General features: G+C 39.7%; 1 protein-coding gene across 7 annotated transcripts in view; it reads right to left on the reverse strand.

Moving 5' to 3' along the window:
• Positions 1-58: 58 nt before the first annotated feature.
• Positions 59-23,681, reverse strand: part of tbc1d30 (TBC1 domain family, member 30) — a 28,759-nt gene continuing 5,136 nt past the window's right edge. Inside the window, exons 1-14 of one of the 7 annotated variants that reach the window (XM_004569999.3) lie at positions 18,148-18,679; positions 15,830-15,891; positions 15,213-15,278; positions 14,517-14,642; positions 13,095-13,280; positions 12,838-12,907; positions 11,902-12,000; positions 11,613-11,781; positions 10,074-10,179; positions 9,879-9,985; positions 9,246-9,385; positions 7,882-8,121; positions 6,757-6,846; positions 59-4,618 (exon numbers count right to left, since the gene is read on the reverse strand). In XM_004569999.3, coding sequence (XP_004570056.3) covers positions 3,345-4,618; positions 6,757-6,846; positions 7,882-8,121; positions 9,246-9,385; positions 9,879-9,985; positions 10,074-10,179; positions 11,613-11,781; positions 11,902-12,000; positions 12,838-12,907; positions 13,095-13,280; positions 14,517-14,642; positions 15,213-15,278; positions 15,830-15,891; positions 18,148-18,310 — 2,898 coding nt within the window. In that variant the 5' untranslated portion in view covers positions 18,311-18,679 and the 3' untranslated portion in view covers positions 59-3,344. The other 6 variants (XM_004570000.3, XM_076875633.1, XM_076875634.1 and 3 more) reach the window with 6 other exon arrangements.

Below are 23,681 nucleotides of genomic sequence, written 5' to 3' on the forward strand. Positions count from 1 at the left end.
CTCAAGACAATAACATCCAATAAGGAAAAAAAATGTCTCAATAAAGCCGAGCCGCCTCTTGTTCTCGCAGTACTTCTTTATTTGGAGTGTGTAAATTACACTACATCAAAACTCTTTACAGTAACTGAGGATAGTTTGGTGTACAGTACGTGGTAACATATCCCTTTAACACATCATACACAACATACGACACACAGCTGCTGCGTCACATGAAACCAAATACAGTGTTTTTGTTGGCAAGAGAATCAGGGGGAAAATGACATGCTATGCAGAAATGACAGATGTTTTCGTGATACTACGGCAAAGACTCATGATTTTAAAATGTGACCGTGGAAACCAGATACAGCAGCTGTGCCAAATGCTTTTTCCCCCCTTACACTTAAATGAGAAAATAAACTCAAATGAAGTTTTAAATGAGATAAAGAGATCATGGAGAGATCTCACTAGAAAGGATGTGCAGCAGGTTAGGATGAGGATAGAGACAGAAACATACTAAATGAATTAACTGATGAACTCTGGATCACACCTGTGGTCCCAGACAGGTGCTCAGACTTAAATTTCAGTAGGGAAAACAATCCATGCGTCTCCAGTGGATTACTGGATTTGCTTAACTATGCTAACAATTTCACAAATTTCTGCAACTATGGATAAAAACAGCAGCTGTGTGTGAGGCTGGACAATAAAGAAGGAGAAAAAGACTTTTACTTCTAGGCAGAGAGAGATCACACTAGAAAGGATATGCAGCAGGTTAGGATGAGGATAGAGACAGAAACATACTAAATGAATTAACAGTGTGTTAAGTTGGAAGGAGTACTTTAAGGAGCTGATTACTGAAGAAAATTAAAGAAGAAGATAGATGAAGGAAGAGGATTGGTAAGGAGGAAGTGAGGGGCTATAAAAGTGATGAAGATATGGGAACGTTGTTGGCAGAAGTGACAGAGACGTTCAAGATGGGCCCTTTTTGCTTCCAACAGTAATGGACGGGTTGACAGATGAGTTCAGGCAAGAGTATGCATGGTCTATGATGATTGCAGACAAGACTGATCTTTATTGAGAGTAGAGAACAGCTGTAAAAGAGGCTGAAGAGGTGGAGGTATGCGCTGGAATAAAAGAGGAACATAAGTGAGACAGAATACATGTGTGTGAATGAGAGGTGGAATGATGAAGCTGCAAGGAGTAAAGACAGTGAAGGCAGATGAGTTTAAATTCCTAGTATCAACCACCCAAACCAAGAGATTGTGCACAAGATGGAGTGGGAATGCTAAAAACAGCTTGCTTTAACGGCTTTTTTCTTATCTGTCCCCCTGTGCAACGCACAACTTCCATCAATGAAGATTTAAAAATAAGAAAATGAGAGAAACCTAAAGCTCTAAAGCCAGCTCTTCTGCAGCTCAGCTTTAGACTGAGCTAAACGTATCACATTTAATGACGAATCCTTCTCCACATATTACATCATAGTGCAGCTGTTTGTCCTACATTCGTAACCAGCTCACTTTTTGTTCTTTTTGTTACATTTGAAATTAAATGCGTAGGCTAAGCTAAATTAAATGTTAGCTAAGCATAGCAAGCTATTTATTTAAAATCACAAAAGCAAAAGTTTATTTTTAAAGTTGCGCCATGAAAGAAAAAGTGTGCTCCTCTGGGCCAACTTGGATAATGCATGAAAAACAGAAGCACACAACATTCACCTGACTGCAAGCATACATCATTTCCTATTTTCCTGAATTCATGAGACAATTGGGGCATGTGAGTTTTATAGATGGTGCTGTTACAGGCTATTAGCTGGATAATGCAGTGTTTCTGAAGGCATCAGCTGAACTAATAATACCTCAGGATGCAAGCAGCAGCATCTAAAATGCATTCAGGCTGACAAACACGTCCGTCTCCCAATGTTTCCAATCTAAGCCACAATAAAACTCAGCCAATAAATCAGGCAGGGGGTAACAAATTCAAGCACTTAATAGATATATGCACTTCTGAACTTTGAATAAGTCTTGTGAAAGCCTCAATGAAAAATATTCCTCAGAAAATCCAAGATAAGAGATTCAGAACAACTGGATGTCTTTATGTCAAGTGAAGTGCAGTACACGTCTGTGAATTTGGCAGTTTTGTCATAAACCGATATAAAATGAATAATATGTGCATAAATACGTGAAAGGAACCAGAATCATTTCACAAGATAAACCAATTTCACAAAAACTGAGGATATTTTATAAGTTTTGGCTAAATTACAAATAAGCTATCAGAACCTTTTCTCTTTCAGATGCAGCATTATTAAGCGGTGTAATGATTGTCACACTGCAGTAAATGCTGTCTGGATTATTTGTATAAGTCTGACTTGTATCAACTTATCGGGTTGATTTCTGAGACTTGAACTGAATTAGAACTTCAAAATTCTCAAAGGTCATAAGCATACATCATAAGAACTGTACTGTGGCTTCTCATGCTGGAATCCTCATTTATTTAGGCAGCTGCATTGCAGTAAAAGCCCAGTGAAAAGCATTCCTGTGGTTGAATACTTGTACTGACAAAATTCAAAGTGCTGACACAATAAGTGTTTCTGCCTTTGCCTTATAAATCATCACATTTGGAACTACTGTAAAACAAGAGCTCATCAATTCCAGTAACCAGTTTCAGAACAAATGCTTTTTATATTTAGATTAATTTCATTTACACAGCCTTCAAAACAAACTAAGAAAAAATGCCCCTGATCTTCATTCATTCTTGATGACTGGTAGAAACAAACAAACACATGCACAGATTTTAACATTACAACAAAAATGTTAAGTGCTTCAGGACATCATTAGGCAGTTCTTTTCATTTCTCCATTACAGAAATTCTTAGGTATGTCATGTTTCATGTGTACTTATTATTTTTAAATACTTGGCATAGAAACAACTGGATGGCTATTGTGCAAACTCATAGGAAAAGATACTCCACTGTATTGGTAAATATGGTCCAAGGAAGTCCAGAGGGAAGAATCTGACCACAGCATCTTCACGTTTCAGTCCAGGAGAACAAGCTGCTACTGAAGAGATGTGTATACACTTAACAGATGGAGCCTCTACCCATGGAAATCTTTTTTGTTGTTTTTTTTTTTTTTTTTTTTTTTAAATCCATTATGGTCAAGAATGACCTGCATAGGCCACAGTGAGGGTCTGGATGCTGTCCCAAGCTCCTCAAATGTACTAATGCAGTGGGAATCCCCCCCCCAACAAAAAAAGTTAACACTTAGTTACTTCTTAAACTACAGCTGAGTTTCAATCTTTTAGACCTTATACTGTCGGTTATTATTAAGTGTTTTCCCTAATATGCAGGAGGCAACATGGTTCAGTCAGGACTTTTCATCGCCTGCCAGTCAGTCCGGCTGCACTACTGCGGTTGAGGTTGCGGCTGAGCTGAGGGAAGTGGACGGTGGGAGTTCTGGAGGTGGGACCATAGAGGCCCAGGTTTCTGGCTGCGACAGACTTCCTGGGCTGCTTCACACAAGGGAACGGGGAGAAGACTTGCTGTTTAGGAATGGAGGAGAGCCCCGGGGTTGACGGGGAAGAGGAGACTTGGGATCTAGAAGATGAGGAGATAGAGGAGAGGGAGGGGGTAGAGGGGGAGGAGGTTTTGTAAAAGGTGGAAGAGGCAGGAGGAGAGAGCGCAGATAAGCAATTAGCTGATGAAGAAGGTGGTAAGGAGGAGGTGGAGTTGGGTTTTGGAGTGGAGGTTAGTGTAGGAGAATCTGAGGAAGATTGATCAAGAGAAGGAGGAGCTGTTGGAGAGTGGGGTGTGCTTGGTGTGGAAGGTGATGAAGAAGAGATGCAGGAGTTGGAGGAGTGGTGAGGTGGTGGAGTAGTAGGAGGAGAAAAGCATCTGACAGAGCCAGCGTGTCTTTCTGATGAGTCAGACTCTTTATGTCTGATGGAGGATGGCGGTGGAGGGAGGAGAGGGACTTGGGGTGCAGGTTTAAACTCTGGTAATTTGGGTACTGTATCTGGGTTTTGGTCATTGGGAGAACTTTGATTTGATTCACTCTCTAGAGTCAGGGAGTCCAGCTGCACTACCACATCTGCAACTTCTGCTCCTTTAGTCTCATCTGAACCCTGTAAAGCCTCTTCACATGCTGACCCCGTACCAGAGGAGTCAGGAGACAGAGGTATAAAAGAGTCGCTCGCCTCTTTCTGCTCATCATCCCATTTATTTTCCTCACTCTGTTTCTCCTCCTGCTCCTCAGCCTCCAACTTTGCTGATTCTCTTTTTTCCTTCTCCTTTTCATCTTCCCTGTCCTCTGAATCTCCAAATCCCAGCTGAGCTCTAGCCCTAGCTATATTCCTCCGATGTTGCCGAACATGAGCGCGCCAAGGTGATCCTCCACCTCCTCTGGAGCTTCCTGGAGATCCAGTGCTATTTGAGGCCAGGGAGCTACAGCGCTGCCTGGCTGGGGAACCCGGAGGAACCGGACTCTGGAACAGAGAACTAGGTCGGGCCCCTGGTAAAATGGACGTTGTAGCAGAAGTGGGTCTGTAGCCTCGAGCACCTCCACGTGGTTTTCGGCCCAGGAGGAGATGGTTTATCACTGAACTGGAAGGGTTGAGCTGTGAGGCCAGGACACGGGTGGCAGGACACTTATCTGGAGGGGAGGTGACAGTTCAGAGAGAATAAAACAAAATGTATTAAAACAAGCTTACAACAGATGCTCTCTGAGCTTACCAAGAAGGCATAAAAATGACAGAATTCCATGAGACATTTTTACTTTGCCCTTTAACCAGAGAAACAATTTATTTAGCTGACCAAAGTAACTACTAAGGCATAAAATAAATTGTAAACATAATTTTGTTGTTGCTGTGCAAATCATGACTGCTGCATGCTATCATTATATGAACACCATTAAAATTAGGGGAGAAGATTAAAAAACAAACAAGATAACATGAGCAAAGATAACTAAAGCTAACTAGAGCCTGATTTTTGCTCCAGATAGTTATGTTAAGCTTTTGTTAGCCCTAGTTAGCTCCCTTTAGCTCTTAGTAACTCGTATAACCTCCAGATTAATTTAGCTAGCCACATTAAGATACCATCAACACCTGTTCATTCAAAATAATTGTTAGTTCTGAGTAGTTTCTTTTAGCTTCAATTAGCTCATGGTACCTTCAAACATACGCTTTTAGCTTCAGGTACCTACTGTTAGACATCTAGGTACGGTTGCTCTTTTAGGCTTTCATTTGTTGCCATTACTAATATTGAATACTATTAGGTTCAGATAAGTTCTGCTAGCTTCTTTTACCTATTTTCTGCTCACATTTGTTCCAATTAGCTACCATTAGCCCCTGTCAACCCCACTCAACCCTTTTTAGTTTTCCATTAGCCATGTTAGCTTTAGTTAGCTTCTGCTAGCTCTTCTAGATATCTAGTTTTCTCTCCTGTTAGGTTAAGACAGCTCCTGTTAGCTCAAAAAAAATCTACTGTTAAGTCTTATTAGCTTATTTAGACCCAATTAAACCATTATTTGTTTTTATTTCCTCTAGATAACTAAACCTTCATTCAATTTTAACAACTTTTACTTTAATTTTTTATAATTATTTGATACAGAAACCATCAAGTAAAGCTTGATGTTTTAAAAATTGTATATAACTGCATGTTTTCTATTTTAATAATTTTTTTAACATTTTTTAAACACTTAGCTATTCCAAGCAGCAATATAAGATATCAAACACTAGGGGCATGCGGAGCTTTTGGTTTATGCAATAATGAGATTCAGAGAAGATGTGGACTAGAGTGAAAATTATTTTTCTCATATTACATAATATGTACAGTGTTAAGGCCCATTCCCAATGTAAATAAACCATATTACAGTACAAGCAGGACTTTTTAAAAACAGATTAAAGTGATTTACAGAGCGTGTTATGCACAAATGTTTACAGCTGCAGAGGGAAAACACCAAATGTGACTGTAATACTTTTGCACAAGCCTTATAAATCATGTGTGAATACGACATGGAAGGAGCTGCAGCTGCTCATCAAGGTTAGTGTCACGATTACCCAAAACAGAGAAATCCTCCAACATGCAGGCAAAGAATGTGAATCATTGACCAAATCAAGTGTAACTGGAAACATCTGTCACTACAGAGCATTTTGATAATGTATACTGTACACTTCATATAAGAATTAAAATATTTAAGAGCAGTTAAATGTATACAAATATTATTTATGCATGTAAAGGATATTATTTATACATAGCAGTGACAGGTGCCTCCAAATAAACATTCAGAATACATATATAGGTGATTGATTGTGTATGTCACCTGTAACCAGAGCAAAACCATCACCAGTTGTAGCTACAGTAGTTCATTTTCTACACTTATTTTTGATCCAATATCAGTTATATAAAAGTAGAGTGTGACACCTGTTTCCAAAAGGCTCTCAAAATACCAGACAACAGCTGTCAAATTTATAAATAAAAGCTTTCTTAGCACTGCAGACACATGTGTGCACTGCACAGCATTTTGAGAGCATCATCCATCTGCAAAACCGAGCCAACGAAAACCAGAATTTTGTCAAAAATCAATCATTTTTATAGATATACACCACTAGTAATCATTCAGTGGTCTTGCAAGATTTCCCCAGAAGAATTTAGTTCTCTACTTGTATTAGTTGTGTCTGTGGTAAGAATCTGTTGATTCCAATAAAGACCATTTCTAAAAAGTCGAACACCAAAGATTGCTCAAATAATCCCCAGAACACCCAATTTCAGAATGGCTGTTGACACAAGTACCGTCAGTGTGCTGCTCAGTAGTGCTGCCACTCTGTTTGCTGGAAGCCCCCTGAAGAACCCCTGGACTTGTGGGCGCTACAGGTCCAGGTCCTGTGAGTCACACGTCATAATCATCATCAACAGCTGGCTTTTTGGTTTCTTTATTCTCATCCATGTGTACCATTTCACTGGCATTTTATTTATTAAAGGGGACCCATTAGTCTCGTTTTCAGCTCCACATTTATCTTTTAAGTCTACTAGAGTAGCTTCGCATGATTAATATTTAAAAATTAGCCTCATCTATCTTACCATCCTGTCTGAAAGAAGCTAATTTAGCTCCTCTCCCTTTTAAGGCAGCCTTCTTCTGACTAGTTAAATATCTTTGCACTGATAAAACGAGGCGTTTCACTGGTCTTGCCCAAGATGTAAAATTAGTTTGAAATCCCTGCTCTAGATTTTCACGGTCTAGTGAGGTTGCTGTTGAAGTTCATTTCAGTCATCGATGTCATTTAGTCGTGTCAAGTCTCTCATCCCACGGTCAAACAGACCTCGGCTAGTGACAATTGATCTTTGGAGGAATATATATATGGTTTTTAATTTACTCTTTTATATTCTAACGCTTGGGTGTGTGCTTCCTTTGATATATGTGTATTCTCTCCTGCCTCCTTATAATGACAAATACTACATGAATCTGTGGGAAAAGCTGAGCTATATCCCTAAAATGACCATATTTAGGGATATCCCCTAAATATGACATCATAAAGACTAAGGAGTAGAAAAACAAAGTGTCTAAAACTGCTTAACTGAAGCCTGAGCTAGCATTTCACAGGTATTACTTGTACTTGCTGACATCATTACTTGAAACTTTGGTCATGTTTGATACAAGCATGCACAATTGTAACAGACAATAGGAAATGTATAATAGGTCCCCTTTAAGAAATGTTCTGGTGTGTCTCGACAGCAGAAACACACAAGATTTATGCACTGAAGAAAAAAAAAATGTAAAAACATCCTGAAAAAATAAATAATGAACATAATGAAACGCTTTTTTTTTATATGAGTGTCTTTGAGCAATACAAAAGCTCAAAGACATTCATCATCTTGGTAAACCAGCTGTGTGAATGCTGTTACTCATTTCTCACTTACCTGTGCGGATGTAGAGTTGCATAGCCTGTTGCTGCTGCCGTCGTTTGATGCGTGCGTATTGCTTCTTCAGGGCGTAGATGTCGGTGCTCATTCTCTCCATCATCATGCCGTTAATGGCTGCTTGATGCTCTGCCCTTGCACCTCCTCCTCCTCCTGATCCTCCACTACCAGCCCCTCCTCCTCCTCCTCCCACTGCTCCGGGGCTCAGCTCTGCAATGCTTCCCTGCTCGCCTCGCTGGTCTGAATGCAAGAATACATGTAAAACCAGAACACATGCTTTATTATTTCCACTTGTTTGGATCTATTTTATGACTGAACATGAAATAAAGTGATTAGAGTCAAATTAGCTGGTGGTTCAAAAAGGCAGATGGAGCAATTTAAGCAGAATATACAAAACAGGCCAAATCCAGCATGCCTTTTTGGCTCTTCTTAAGCTCTTTTTCATACTTATTTACTTGCCCAGTTTGGCTTTAAATCAAAATCAGCTGTGCACTAGAAACATCAGATTTAGTACAAGCGAGAGAAAAAAAAAAAAGCTGCTTGATGCTATCGATAGATGATAACATCTGGAGCATTCACTTAAATGTACACAACATGCTGCATTGTCTGATAGTGTTTTGGAGACTAGAAGTTACAAGTTTCAAAGACTTTCAAAGTAAGCCCAGCAGGCTGATTCACTCTTTCCTGTTTTCTTTGCCTCTGATGGCATCACAATCATGGCGCTTTTAGACAAGCAGCCTTTGAAGATGACATAAAATGCATTTTGTTGAGTGAATTATTGTTTGTTTTCTCTTCAGCTTCACTGAAAGTTGGAAGTTATTTTCCATCTCAGCTCTTCCAGCAGGACACAACGAAAAATCCCCGTCAAAGACAAGCAGCTCAGTTTGTTCACTGTAATTACTCTGCTGTCTCAGAGCCCCTGTGCAGGCATTTGATTGATGTTCTTTTCCTTCACATTGCTTCCAAATATAATGAGCAGAGTTTCCCTTTTGAAGTAGGTTAAGACAGTTGTACTGATATCTTCTTATGAGGTTAAAAGTTCAGCTCAGGTTTGGAAAACAGCTTTTACAGATCTTAACCAATGTTTTTAACTAAAGCCCCCTGGCTGGTTTCAGCTTTTTCATGCTTGTACGAGTCCTTGAAGAAGCAGGAAGTGGGGATTTGTCTGGAGGAAACGGATCAGAGTCTGTCAGTACTTAGAGTCATATTAAGGGCAGGACACGAGGATTTGGGGCAGCAGTCCATCTGGAACTGCTTGGCTCCTGACTGTACCCACACTGAGGGTCACCATTTAAATCCCGTGTGTGTGTGTGTGTGTGTGTGTGTGTGTGTGTGTGTGTGTGTGTGTGTGTGTGTGCGCTGACCTTTGAGATGTTTCTGGTATCTCTGCAGTTCGGGGGCCAGTAGGCCACCCAGGGGACCCAGACAGCCGAGCGCAGTCACCACAGAATCTTCATCGTCCATGTCGGCGTCATCATCGCTCTCCCAGCTGCCCAGACCACTACTGCAAGAAAACCATCACCACCACCACAAAATACACATATTTATCTGTACAAGAGGCGAGATGTCAGACAGACAGAAAAAAAGAGTGTAAACACACTTTTGGACTGAATGTTTTGGTTTTCTGAACATTTGCTGACGACCAACATTTTACTGTTAATGTTGAATATTAGTGTCAGTGAGCAGAGTTGCACTGCTTTAATTTACAATGAGTTAATTCTGTATTAAAATTATAGTTGGTGATTACAAAGAGGCTTTACTGCTTCCTATACCGCGCCATTTTCCTTCTGAAAGTAGTGACCATCAGTATAATACAAGCATCTGTCCCATGGTCACACCTCCAGGTCATCACTAGCGGTCACAGAGAACATAAAAATGTCTTTAAGAGTAGTAAAGTGGAAAAATATTGAGTTGTGTGTTTTTTTTTTTTGTTGTTTTTTTTTTTTTTTTTTTTTTTTTTTACACAGCACTATTGATCTTCTGAGTTTAGAACAAACCTTCCATTGGATTTCACTGACGTAGGAAACGGAGTGATGTTGTAGGTGTATTTCTCTCTTAGCTCGGCTAGCTGAGGGAAGGGAAACACCGCCATGGAGTAAACCTCCTGACAGACACAGAAAGGAGACAGGTGAGGAAGCCATGATCACAACATGTACAGCATTAAAGTAGTGTGTGTGAAGTTTGCTCACTACCTGCATGAGCTCTGTAGGATCGATGAGGTTGTGCTCCAACATCTCTTGAGTGAGACAACCCATGGTGCTGTAAAACTCATCTGCTGTCTGACAGTACTCTATCCTCCTGAAGAAAGAGGAAGTGAGAGAACCAAGGATGGGTTTATAATTTGATTTAAACCATCAGAGATGTGGGATACACGTAAAAAGTTGATAAGCAATTTTTATTTATGTCAGAATTTATCAACAGTGTTAGCAGAATATTTTATCACTTTAAACACGCTTTTGCAAATGGTTGCCTTTTATTTTGAAAATTAACCAGATTAACTGTGCTGTTCCCATGTCTGACGTCCTGCCCTCTTCATCTTCTCTGTGAAGCTTCTGCAAAACAATAGACTTGAAGGCATTTTGAGGGACTCAAAACCATCAAAACCACTTTCCATCTGATATGTGGACTCACATCCTGTTTGGATGCAATCAGCTCCAGCAGCTGAAACCCCACAGGATGCATTTCCGGGGTAATTATTATTAATAAAATAGAATAGCAAGGGTGATATTCGCTTTCAGTGGATTTTTAATACCAAGGGAAATTAACTCACTCACTGCCAGCCATTGGCAGTGAATGAGTTAAATTCTCTTGCAAACACTGAAAAAAAAAAAATTGGGTGGAGGTATGTAGCGCAAAGCTACATAACTCCCTGAGCACCATGCATGAACTGCAGTCCTGGACACAGACGAATATCTTGATTATTTTGTGATATTTTCTTGAGATGCATGGTGCTCAAGGAGGTATGTAGCTTTGAGCTACATACCTCCACCCAGTTTTTTTTTTTTTTTTATATTTGAGTTTATATTTTATATTATAATATTCAGTGCTTGCAAGAGAATTTAATTGCCCTTGCCATTAATAAGCAGCAGAAATTTGCTTCCTCTAAAGCAGGGGTGTTGAACTCCAGGCCTCAAGGGCTGGTGTCCTGCAGGTTTTAGATATTACCCTGGGTAAACACACCTGAATGAAATGATTAGTTCATTACGAAGCTTCAATAGGATATCTGGACTGGATAGCGTAAGGACCTCAGTCAGTTGGGAGGGGCCCGAAGCCTCTACTCTCTACACACCAAAAGAAGTAAGCTGAGCTCTGTGGTTCAGGCTTCTGACTGGAATTCCTCTAGGTGAGGTGTTTTGAAAATTTCCAAATGGGAGAACCTGGACTTCTCTCAGCTGGCTTAGGAATGCCTCAGTGTCCCACCAGAAGAGCTGGAGGTAGTGGCTAGGGAGAGCTACTGACCCAGATGCATGAATGGATGATGTGAAATGTCCAGTTTTCCCCTATCCTAAAGGGCTAAAAAAAATCTTGATATAAAATCTACTCCAGCAGCCAATCACTTTTTAGTTACACGTAAGCTACGCCCCACCTCTGTTCATAATGTGCATGCATGAGTAACACTGCAACCAAACAGCCAAGCCACACCTGATGTAACATCTGCAGCAGAATTACCAAAACATACGTGTTTGGGTGTGTTCTCTACACCAGGTGTGACTGCAGGTAGGTTCACTTACTCTCCCAGTCTCTCCCAGATGGCGAGACCAACTCGAAACAGCACCTCTGACCCCTCAAAGAAAACAGAGTCCCAGATCTTCAGCACGGTGGGTGCCGGCAGGCAGGTGGCAAACATGGTCAGAAACCACTGCATAGTGAAGACGTTGGTCAGCGGAGGCTCGTAGCTGCCTGCAGCAGAGAGACAAACAGATATTAAACATACATGAAAAAGTTCTTAGCCTCTCTGTAGGATGAACATCTAAATAGTTTACAGACTTTGTGACCAAATATCCCATATAGCAACTGTACCTCCAGCCTCTCGGTTGGCTGCTTTCTGAAGGTGGTGGAGGTGCTGGGAAAGCCTCGGCAGCTTTAGACGCAGCAGGTCTCTGAATACCGCCATGTCCACTGACAGGAGGAGACAACAGAGTAAGAAATCTAGCGTGATGAAAAGTTAATGGTATTCATTAATCCTCAGATTAGATCCCCAGATCCACAGTTTTTAAATTTACATAACTATTTTCATTTTTCACTGGAAAAGTAAACCCAATTTGATATAAAATTTATTCTGTCAAGTCCATTAAATCACTAGTGTTTTCAAATCCAGGTAGGACCCATCTGCTGACTTAGACTCTGGGGGCGTCGGCCAGTTTTTGTAGGGCTTCAAGTGTTAGTGGATGAAAGAAATTCAGATTAAGCTTCTCTTTTTTCCCTATTTACAAATTTAAAAAAAATTATGAAACAACCTTAATTTCAATCACACAATAGCCAACCCCCGGGGCCTGGCCCTGGATAAGAGGGTGGAGGGAGGGAGGGAGGGAGGGAGGGATGGATGGATGGATGGATGATAGCCAATTACATTTCAGGAAATACAATATACGACTGAAGCTGAGACGTCACTACTCCAGGCCTACGTGTGGACTACAACATACAGGAATGCATTTATGGAGATTATTTCATCTCCAAATCAGATAAATGTACCCAAGGGAGTAAAAAAAACAATCAAAAACAAAACAGTCATGACTCTAAAATGCAGACAGATAATCTCCTGCATCTCTAATTGCTGCTGCTCTGTTAAGCACTCTGTATCTGCCCTGATGGAGTTCCTGCAATTTGGTGTCCACTTTCACATTTTTACATTTGGCACGACGATATTGTCATTAGCATCTTTTTAACACATAAGTGTGAAAATTAGATATTATGGCAGCCAGTAAAATCTTAGGTGTACTGTCATAGGCTGTTTACCTGATAACGCTCGCAAGTTGTTGGCAAAATAACTGTCAGGCAGCACTTTATCGATAAGATAGATCATCACCTGGATATGGATGAGTGGGGAAAAAAAGAACAGAAAATAAATAAAAAACATGGTTTAAGCACGGTTATGATCATTCAAAGCAAATTAAGCTACTTAAAAATGTTTTATTTTAAAATCCACCAGCATATGTAAGCAGACTAAACTCAATGACCTGAGTTTGATTATATGGTTAGATTTTGGTGTATACCTTCAGTGCATCACTTTCATTGCCTTCTGTAACCTCCAGTATAAGAGCAGCCAGTACATTGAATCCTTGGCAGTAACCCACAGTTTTATTCCAGCGGGCGTATGCCAGAAGCACCCTCTTCAGCACCACCCTGTCTTGTTCCCCTTCCTGGCCACAATAAGAGCTGCAGCCTGTCCTGTGTAGATCCTGTGGACGAAAAGGAACAACAGCTTGGATTATTTTATTACAAGGACGTGCATTAACATTAAACAGGATAAATGATGACTAGACTTTGCCCTGTTTACGGAAACAGCCGTTCCTCTGTTGAATCAATGAGTCAGTGAGAAACAGCAAAGATCTGCAACGACTCAGCTGACAGAGTCATCCTGTGTTCTGACGCACAAGTCATCAGCAAACAGCATCTAAGCAGGTATACCTTCCGAGAAACACATTATATTTTATTGGTAGCTCGAATAAACTGTTGAATGCACATAAACAGCCATTACGGATGTATGCACTCACAAAAACAGCTCATCATTTTTTCCTCAACAGGTTGAGGAAAAAATGGTCAGGGGAAAGATGGAATGTTAATAATTATAGGTCTTGAATCCAGTGTAGTACTAAAGTTTCAAACACAGACTACACTGAGTGGACTAAATGCTAGTTTGATGACATTCACACCCAGTCTGGAGGAATAATTTACCTTTAATATGCTGACGTCTACGTCATCGCTGACATAAGAACTAAGCCTAGCCCTTAGTTTTACAGAAAAAAAAAAGAATAAATGAAATTTTTAAATTCGTATCAATCACAGCTTTTTAAGTTTTTAAGGCTTTTTTCTGTGATTGTCAGGAAACATTTCAAAACCGCATCATACATTCAGATATTCTCATAGCACAGGTTCAGGGGTTTTGTGTTAGGATTACTAGTCATCAACACTAATAATTTAAACAGATAAATGGATTAAATACATAATGAAAATTCTTGCCTTTGACAGCCTAGTTGCAGTTACAAGTTTAATTTGAAGTTGTAGATTATCCTGGACATTTCAATACAGGGGTGACGCGCTTTTAGCACCACAGAATGGCTGTATAAGACGGATGTAGCTTCAGGGTCTCCATCCATATACATCCTAGTGACAGCATCCATCTTTTATGTAAAATGTATGCTAGGAGCCAGCCTCAAGTGGCCAATTACAGAACTGCAGTTTTTGGCATTTCATTTATCAAAGCCAGGACCTTTCTTTTAAAGATACAGGATCCAAAATGTTTAGAATAAAAGAGCTTTATGAATGTTTGTATGTGAAGTGCTTTGAGTGCTCCGTGGAGTAGTACCATGCCCTGCATGTGACCCTGAACTATGTCTACATTACACTTCAAAAGGTATTCAGTGGTCTGCCTGTTCTGTATTTTATGCTATATGCTGCAAATACAATTTGGTTACCTTGACGATCTGGATCCCAAGGGAGTCATCATCTGGATTGCTGCGTTCATTAAAGGCAAAACGAAGAGTCTTCTCCCAGTCAATAGAGATACTGTGGAGGTACTGGTCTGCTAAGGTTAGCCAAACCTGGATAATGACAACAGCAGCCAATAAACAATGAGTCAGTCGGTGCTGTGGTTTTTGTAGAAATCCAGCCAACATTTAGACGGTACTTTTACTTCAATTAGGAGCCCCTGTTCACTGTGACTCCCATCGTTTTACATCCACGCAAGAGAAAAGCTTTTCATTTTCTGACAAAATGAAAGTAATTGCTTCCATTTCTTCATACTTGCATCAAAAAAGATAAAACTGGGATGTGAGATGAATGGAGCGTAGATAAAGTACCTCTACACGCTGTTCTTTCATACTACGCTTTCTCTCTCATGACTGTAAAAACTTGGCCCGAAGGCTGACGACAACAAAGTGAACAGACGTTTCTTGCAATAGCACAGCTGGGCTCTCGCTTTTATTTGCTTAACACCCCGATGGCTTCAAAACACGACCAGAGAGGAAAAATGTGTAACGCTTTGTTTATCAAAACACCTTTTTATATGGAAGCAATTTTGTGCCCAAACAGAGAGAGTTTCTACTTTTTTTACTCACTGAGTATGACAAAGTTCTTACAAAGCTTATATTTGGGTGGTTAGAGCAACATACCCTGTTCCTCCATTCCTTTGGTATCCCAGTTGGAAGTCTTGCCACAGCTTTGAGGGCATCGTACCACTGTGGGGAAGAAAAAGCACTCAGTTTAATTGGTTTATCAATGAAAATACCCAGAATTATAATTTTTATATGCTTACTCTATTAAAGAAAAAGGAAAAAGCTATCCAGTCTCACTCACTATATGTCCATCTTCTACATAGAGTCTAAACATGCATGTAGTGGAATGTAAACATAATTTCAGACCAACAGCTTTAAAGTAGTAAAAAGAAGATGTATCAAGGAAGGATACTTGTGGTATCGAATAGAGTTACTGGCTTAATAGCATATAGATTATATTCAGTGCAATCACGTTCATCCAACTTTATATTTAGTGTGACGATTAATGTCACTGGTTGTCTAACTGGTTCAAGTGTGCTTAAAGATGTGTAGTTATTTTTATAATGAAGATGAACTGAAAAGAAAAAATATATATTCAGTATTCGTATGGTAGACATTTTTATTTTAACATGTCTATTTGTCTAAATTATGCATTGCTAATATGGGGGGAGGGGTATCTGCAGAATAATCTGAAGGTGTACTTAATATATGGGCAGTGTATCGTCACCCCTCACCTGCTGAAATCCATTCTTTCCCAGAGATGGTTCAATGGTAAACTTCAGCCTTGTGTCAACCCCTACAAACAAACAAACAGCTGGTTAGAGGCACCTTCTACTTGATGTTCAGACTTTTTCCAGATACAGAATTGTTTTTTTGTTTTTTTTGTTTAAATGTGTACACATGCACAGAAATGTTATCTGGAAATCGCACACTTAAAACATAAGGTAGTTAATGAACCCAAGTTATTGATCTTCATAATTTAAAACCCACATTTATAAAAACGTTCCAGAGAAACATTTTTCCTCAAACACCTTTGTGTACTTCTCATTTCACTAAACAATCTGCTTAATGTTTAATGTTAAAGATCTCAAGTCTTTCTGCTAGTTTTAGTCAGATACACCCAATGGCAAAATGGCGCAGTTTACACATTTTCACGTGTATCCAAAGGAAAAATGGACATCTCATTTCCCGACTGTGATATTTTTTGGTTTGCTTTGGAGCTGTGAGTCGCTCTCCACTTCCTGGTAGTGCTGAATCCGCGTTTCAGTCTCCATTTCACTGATTAAATATCGTCTAAAACCTCATTTACAGCAGAATACAGCCCTACGAGAAGACTACCCGGAAGAGAAATTCTCATCTGAAGTTAAGAAGCCGTAAAGTCCTGACATGCCAGTTCTCTCGGCTCAACGCCAACAGCTCCGACTACGGCCATTTGCCTTCCCGTCCCCATCCAGCTCAGCCTCTGGAGGATTGGTGTCGCTCACGCGGGACACCTGCGTGGTTTTTCTCTACGATGAAACTCCGAACATAAGAAATAATGGCTTGTAACCTGAACGGTCCGCTTCTGCCGTTTTGTCGTGCGCCATTATGGATGAGCGCAGTTTTATTCTGCAGTGTCCTCTCGGGGCTTCGGGAGAGGATTAACGCGGAAAACCCTCCTACTTCCCCGTCACAGATTAGTCTAACGCAGCCGATTCAGTGTGGATACAGAACTGCAGCTAAGGCCGGCAGCAGCAAAGTTCAGAGGGCAAATTTAACCAGTTCTCCACAGTGTACGTGACATAACCACGGTAAACACGAACATAAACAAGGAGAGTGTGAAATGATGGGATAAAAGAGTCCACGATTCAAATCTTATTCTGAAAGTCTGTAATTTGATCGATTATCAAGGTAAACCTCCACCCAAATACAGCAGCGGTTTTAACAATCTCTTACACTGCCGCACATGTGCCAGAGAAACGTCTCAGTTTTATTTCAAACCTGGAATCTACTTATTCTTACTTTCACTGCGTCTCGTTTAGATTTCGACTTGCTCTGTTACCCCCTTTTCTATTTAAGTGATCTCGAGTATTTTTAAGGTTTTTGTCTTATTCCATTTTAATTGTCAATTCTACTTTAATGAGCTATGCTATAAAGTTTTTTCCAGCCTGTATCATAATGATTTCCACATTAACAAGATTCAAACTAAATGTGGGTCAAACAGTTTTAGTGGGACACATTCATGCCTGAAATTTTAATATATGTATCCAGCCATGACCTTTTGTCGCTTACATCACATTATTGGTATTTTCATTTACAATGTGCTACAGTTCACTACTGTAAACTGTACTGTAATATTTACATATTACAGCCATTTACTATTGGAATTACATTATAATAATGTTTAATGACAAAAATCAAACCCAGTGCATGGGGTTGACAAATATAAAAATATTTTACTCCCATTATAAGTAAATCCTATGAATGCAAATCAACAGCAACCCCAGCCACTAAAGATGTGCCCATTCATTTTAGCACCTGGTGTCTGCACAACACTTTCCCATGACCTCATATGCCATATATACCATTTCTTTGGAAATAAATAGCTTGTTTTATGTCACCTGCACATATTTGCTAACCACATGTCTGATGCATCAGACATCCGCAAATACACAGAAAATAAGCCAAGTCACTCATGACTGTTCGCTATGCTGGTTAATCATTTCTTAAAATGACTAACACACAAATTATTGTTTTAAACAGTCCTAAAGGATCCATTCTTAAAATGTTTGTAATACCACATTAATGCTTAACTGTGCCATTATTTTGATAATCATAATTGGAAACATATTTCTTGAATGTGATCTTTCTTGGCTTACGATATGTAAAGGAAAGTATGATTTTTTAAAAATTGCTGCACCCACATGACCCAAAATCTCCAACAACAGCGTGGACTTTATTAATATTATTAGATATTTCAGCCCAACATTTCGTAGTATTTTGGCATGTATTCCTTTTTTAGCGCTGCTCTGCCTGCAGATGTTTAAAATAAGCCCATATACTCGAAGGTCACCTGGCTCTAAGGTGCACAGCAGCCGGGGTGCACTCCTGGATATCCCGTTGCGCTTCTTCAGGACGCTGCTGATGATGTTACCGACCCCTCCCGAGCTTTGCTGCCGCTGCTTCACGCCCGCTCTCGGCCTTCTGCCGGCGGCGGGGAGCCGTTCCTGTCTCATCCCGGAACCAGAGCTGTAAACGCGCTCAGTTACCTCATCGTTTGGTTCCGCTTTTACAGGCACTCCTTTGATGGGGGGCTAGAAGACATTCTGGCCGCTCCTCCAAACGCTCTCCTGTAAATCAATCGATTAAATTGATGTTTCAGCCTTCTTCCGGTGATGTCTCGTTCTTCTGATTTATTCCGGAGGAAACAACATATCTCCGACGTATCAGTAAGTGCGGTACTAAATCACCCAGCACGCCATGTTCAAAGGCTCCAAGTGATGCATTAAACATAAGAAAGGTAAAAAATAGCCGAAAGTAACCGTTTGTGCTCCTTTAGCGCCGCTGATGCTGCTGCACGCCTCCTCATCCTCCTCCGATATGGCGTCACCGGGAGGAGGCGCACGGACGGAGGGATGCGGTAGGATGGAGAGACATGTGGGGCAAGATAAAAGGATGAGGTAATGGTGGAGAAGAGCGCATGGAAAGGGGAAGTGGAGATTCAGTTTTGTAACCCACTAAATCCTAGCGCACCTAATACAACAATGTCATCTCGCTGCTTACATCTATTTAGACAAAGTCACATTTCCTTTCACAGTGAACTGAGATGAGCAGACAGCAGTGGGCAGACTTTATCTGACAGCAGGGCACAACACTTCACACGAAGAGACAGAAGACCTGCAACCAAGTAAATGCCTTTCCTATACCTACAGCAAAGATTAATTCTCAGACAGGAAAACCCTTTCTGGGGTAAGGTCAAGTGTCAAAAAGGCAAGGCTCTTCCTTAAAGTAGCAGCTCATAGATACAAAGATACACAAGAGTTTTTTTCTTCCACAAAACTTTAAAGTACACAGTGAAAAGAACGATTACACCATTTTCCTAAAGATTTTCGGCATGGGGTAACTTATCCAAGTGTTTCCCAACCTTTTGGGGCCACGGAACATGTCACATTAGAAAAACCACACGGCACACCACCAAACAAAAAACATGTCACAAAAAGGATATTGATCTTTTGACACGCACCAGGCATAGCGGAATTGCCTCGGTTTGTCCCCAGTATACCCCCAGTACTTTTTGCTTTCATTACTCATGCTAGGGCCTTCATCTCGGTCGGAATTTTCTCCAGGACCAGGTCAGATTGACTACTTTTTCTTTTTAAATATTTATCCATTGCTATTTCGCGCTGCCTTGTCTCACTCGCAGCATGACTATTGTGTAATTTCTTCTGCGTCTTCTTCTGTTTTACTGGCAGTTGGCAATCCATTTGATTAGAGCAGGTAGTTGTACTGCCCTCTAGTAGAAAAAAAAGGTAATTGTTCTGCCCGTTACTCACGCCTGTCGCTTAGATTACTAATCAGGTGGAACCAAATAATCTTCCATGGCACACCTGATCATTTCTCATGGCACACCTATGTGCCACGGCACAGTGGTTGGGAAACACTGACTTATCCTACAATTCAAACAGAAATCCTTTCCTAAAATGTGTATACTCTCCCTCCGTTTAGTTATCCATCTTCATAAACGTTCTACCAACAAAATGTGGCAAGCAATCAAAGAAATCTTTGCAATGATTTGCAATCAATGATGCTGGCATTATGATTCAGCCCTAACAGGTGCAGGAAGTGCTTCCTGAGTGGAAAACATTTAGTCTAAATGAAATTACCTGCAACAGACTTTACATAAAAATAAATCAAGGCCTTTGTGGTGAAACTGTTCAGCCGGTAAAGCTTCATGATGAATTACCTCAGCTCTAGATGTTTATGTTCCAAGGACAGCACTAATAACAAATGTGTTTCTATCATGGAAATTATTTTGGGGCTGTACACATCTGCTCATGTACAGAAGCTGCTGTTACACAGCAGACAGACATCATTAAAAGATACTGTAAGATAAATAGTTAACTGATAAATCTTTAATGTCCCAGTTTGAAAAAGCTCTTTCCAGCCCTCAGGCAAACATGCCCAAATTAACTGAAATTTTAATTAGAGTCAGGAAAAGTACAATCAGACATTTTATGAACTAGTAAGATGCAGATGAAAAATTATACCACACATAATTCAACCTGATTACATTTTGACTGCATTTTTCCTGCTCTGCCTGCTGCTGCTGCTGTTGTTGATGTTAATATTAATATAAAAATATTTACGCATTACCATAGCGACCAGAGAGCATTAAAGGGCTGAGAGGAGGATGTTACTCTCAATGTTGTTGCCGCATTTCAGGAGTACACTGCTAATAAAGTTACACAGTGAATTCGCATTTATTATTATATTTACAAAATACCAGTTTGTGTCTCGGTCGTATCATTTTATTTTGTTGTATTTATCTGCGACACCTTAAAAGCCGGTCAGTGAAAATATTCTCTGACATTAAACGGGTCCATGGCGCAAAAAAGTATCAGGACCCTTTGGGGACCCTAGCATGAGTAGTGGTCAGAAGAAAGCAAAAAGGGTATACTGGGGACAAACCGAGCCAATTCGGCTATGCCTGGTGTGTGGGGAAAAATTAGCAATATCCATTTTGTGACATTTTTGTTTGGTGGTGTGCCGTGTGATTTTTCTAATGTGAAATATGTGCCGTGGCTCCAAAAGGTTGGGAAACACTGCTCTAATGCAGAGACACACACACTCACACACATCCTGTAGTAACAGATGGTCTGTTTTTCCCCTGTAGGAACAATTAGATCATAAATTGCTATTTGTTATGAAGTCATAATCTTGATATAAACACGTTCATGTCATTTCATGCAATAAAAAGTAATAAAGCATTGACTGAAATTTATTGTTTAGTATTTTCTATGTCACCAGCAAAAACCATTCAGCCAAATCACAGCCTTTGCAGTGTTCAACAGGAGCCATATTACCATATTAATGTTCTGTGTTGTGCAACTGACCACCTAGTGTACGACTGGCCTGGTCATAAAGTCTGTAAATGGAAAGCAGCACTGGAAAGCTTATATTCTGTTATAGAGACCATGATGGGAGCCAATATGATGCACAGTGATGGAAAAGAACAGTCTCAGTAAATGCATAATAGCTATTCAGTGATATCTTCACTTCTCTGGCCAGGCCTGCCTCTAGGTGTCTGATAAGTGGAGTTAATCAGTGTTAAGGCCAAAATCTACAGTTCCTGTAGTGGCCACATGAGTATGGAAGCCCGTTTCTGCCACACACACAAAAAAAAAAAAAAAAGTATCCATAACTCGAAATTTCAACTTATTAACTCAAACTTTTGAGAAAAGTAACTCGAAATTTCAAGTTAGCACTGCTAATCAGTAATCTACGTGAATTACATAATTTTCTTGTTACCCGGAAGCTGAATCCCTCAGCTACAAATGCTACAGCTAAGCTACCAGTATTACAGCCAGTCATTAATGCCCAAATTGCTGGATATTTTCAGCGTGGCTTTACACATGATGAAATCATTGTTTTATTAGCAGAATCACATGGCATTACTATCAACAAACGCACTTTCGAAAGCGTCAATTTGAGTGCGCATTCCAGATTACTGATTGACAGAGCTAACTCGAAATTTTGAGTTATGGATACTTTTTTTTTAAAAGTTGCAGAAACAGGCTTCCGTACATGAGGCTGTTACAGCATTTAAAAACTGCGTATTGCCTGGTATAGGAAGGTAAAACAGTTTTGGTCTCACCTACACTAATTAAATTAAATTAACTGGACATCTCCACTTTCATACATTTTAAAGATTATTATCATTACTTTTTTTGTTGTTTTGGCTTCTTTTTGGATCATAAATTGGCATGTTTTGGTTTAAACTCCATTTCTCCTGTTGTTTGACAAATCTGGTTTGGATCATGTCATCCACGATTTGTACCTCTCAGTTTTAAGTTGTTGCTCTAGTTTATTTGCGCCTCCAAAGACCAATGAACCCCTGAGACGTGCAGACACAATCCTTTCTGTACTTTCACTCTGAGAATTTCAGGGTGAATTATTTCACTCTGTCATTTCTGCTGTCAAACTTACTGTTTCCAAGATGTAAAAGATAATCAGTATAGTCAGGATATTCATGTTCATGCATCTACCATTTGCTTAATTCACAACCTGCTTCTTGAAAATATAAGAGTGTAATTTTGATACTTCAGGGAGTTTGACTACAAAGAAAAGGTCCCACAGGATGAGAAACCTCAACCATCTAAACCCCAAAAAGGCCACAGAAACAAGGCTGACATGTGACCATTTAAAAAAAACAAAATGGCTCTCATGTGTGTCTGCATCTGATTTGCAGAAAAGGACAGAAAAAAGTGAAATTAGTAACCATGTTTCATTTGCTGTGTTGTCTGGTAATTATTCAGGTTTCTGTAGGAACGCCTCCATTAGCTGCCATTTCTTTCTTTTTTTTCCTTTTTTTGAGCGACAGGCTTCTCATGATTCATAAATTGGTGGCAAAAACATGGAAACCTAAAGTTTCCTCTTAAAAGTGAATCTTTGACCTCTTTATTTTTTCAGTGAAATGAAATTTAAAAAACAAACAAACAAACAAACAAACAAACAAACAAACAGGGAATTGATTTTCAAACAAAGGGTTGCTCTGAAAGTCTAAATGTGAAATTCAATTAATGTACAGCGTTACACTAAAGCCAATCAAAATGCAGGATACTTTCTGAACAAAACACATAATATAACATATAATATGGACGAGTAGGACAAGGGAGACAAAAAATGGTGTGCAGGAGAGACACCTGAGCACCCTTACAAGACCTGTATAAATGCATTTTTGTTAAAATAAATAAAAAAAAAACAAAACAAAACAAAAACACACACACACACACACACACACACACACACACACACGCGCGCACACACACACACAAAAAAAAAAAAAAAAAACCCAAATTCTACTTCATTTCTCTTTCATGATTTATGATATCGGACTAGGTGTCACAAAAATATTTTAGGTCCTTTCAGCACCCATCCATAATTATTTTGTTTCCTTTTTTTCCTATTCTCAGCTTGCATGGAATTGAAAAAGCCATCCTTAATATGGTCATCTCACCTTCTACCTAGTGCTTACGATGGGCAGCCAATAAGAACAAAGAACACCTTAACAATAGAGCAACTAAAATAGCCTCCTTCAAAGGACACCAAGATTCAGCATGAGATAAATACAGATGATTTTAAACCATGAATCACACAAAGCTACCCTAGATGAGTCCAAACAAACATCTGGAGCTGAAATGGACCATAATGACCAATAACTAAATAACACACCATAATGGAATTAATGTTAACATGTAGATTTTTTAAGAAGTACACTGTGTTAATACACACTCCTGAATTCAGATGAAATAAACTCATGAGACTTTTCACAATTTATTCGAGAGAAAGAATGTGAATAATGATACACATAATTTGTGTTCATTTTCA

This window comes from Maylandia zebra, linkage group LG17, assembly GCF_041146795.1.
Source record: "Maylandia zebra isolate NMK-2024a linkage group LG17, Mzebra_GT3a, whole genome shotgun sequence".
NCBI classification, from domain to species: Eukaryota; Metazoa; Chordata; class Actinopteri; order Cichliformes; family Cichlidae; genus Maylandia; species Maylandia zebra.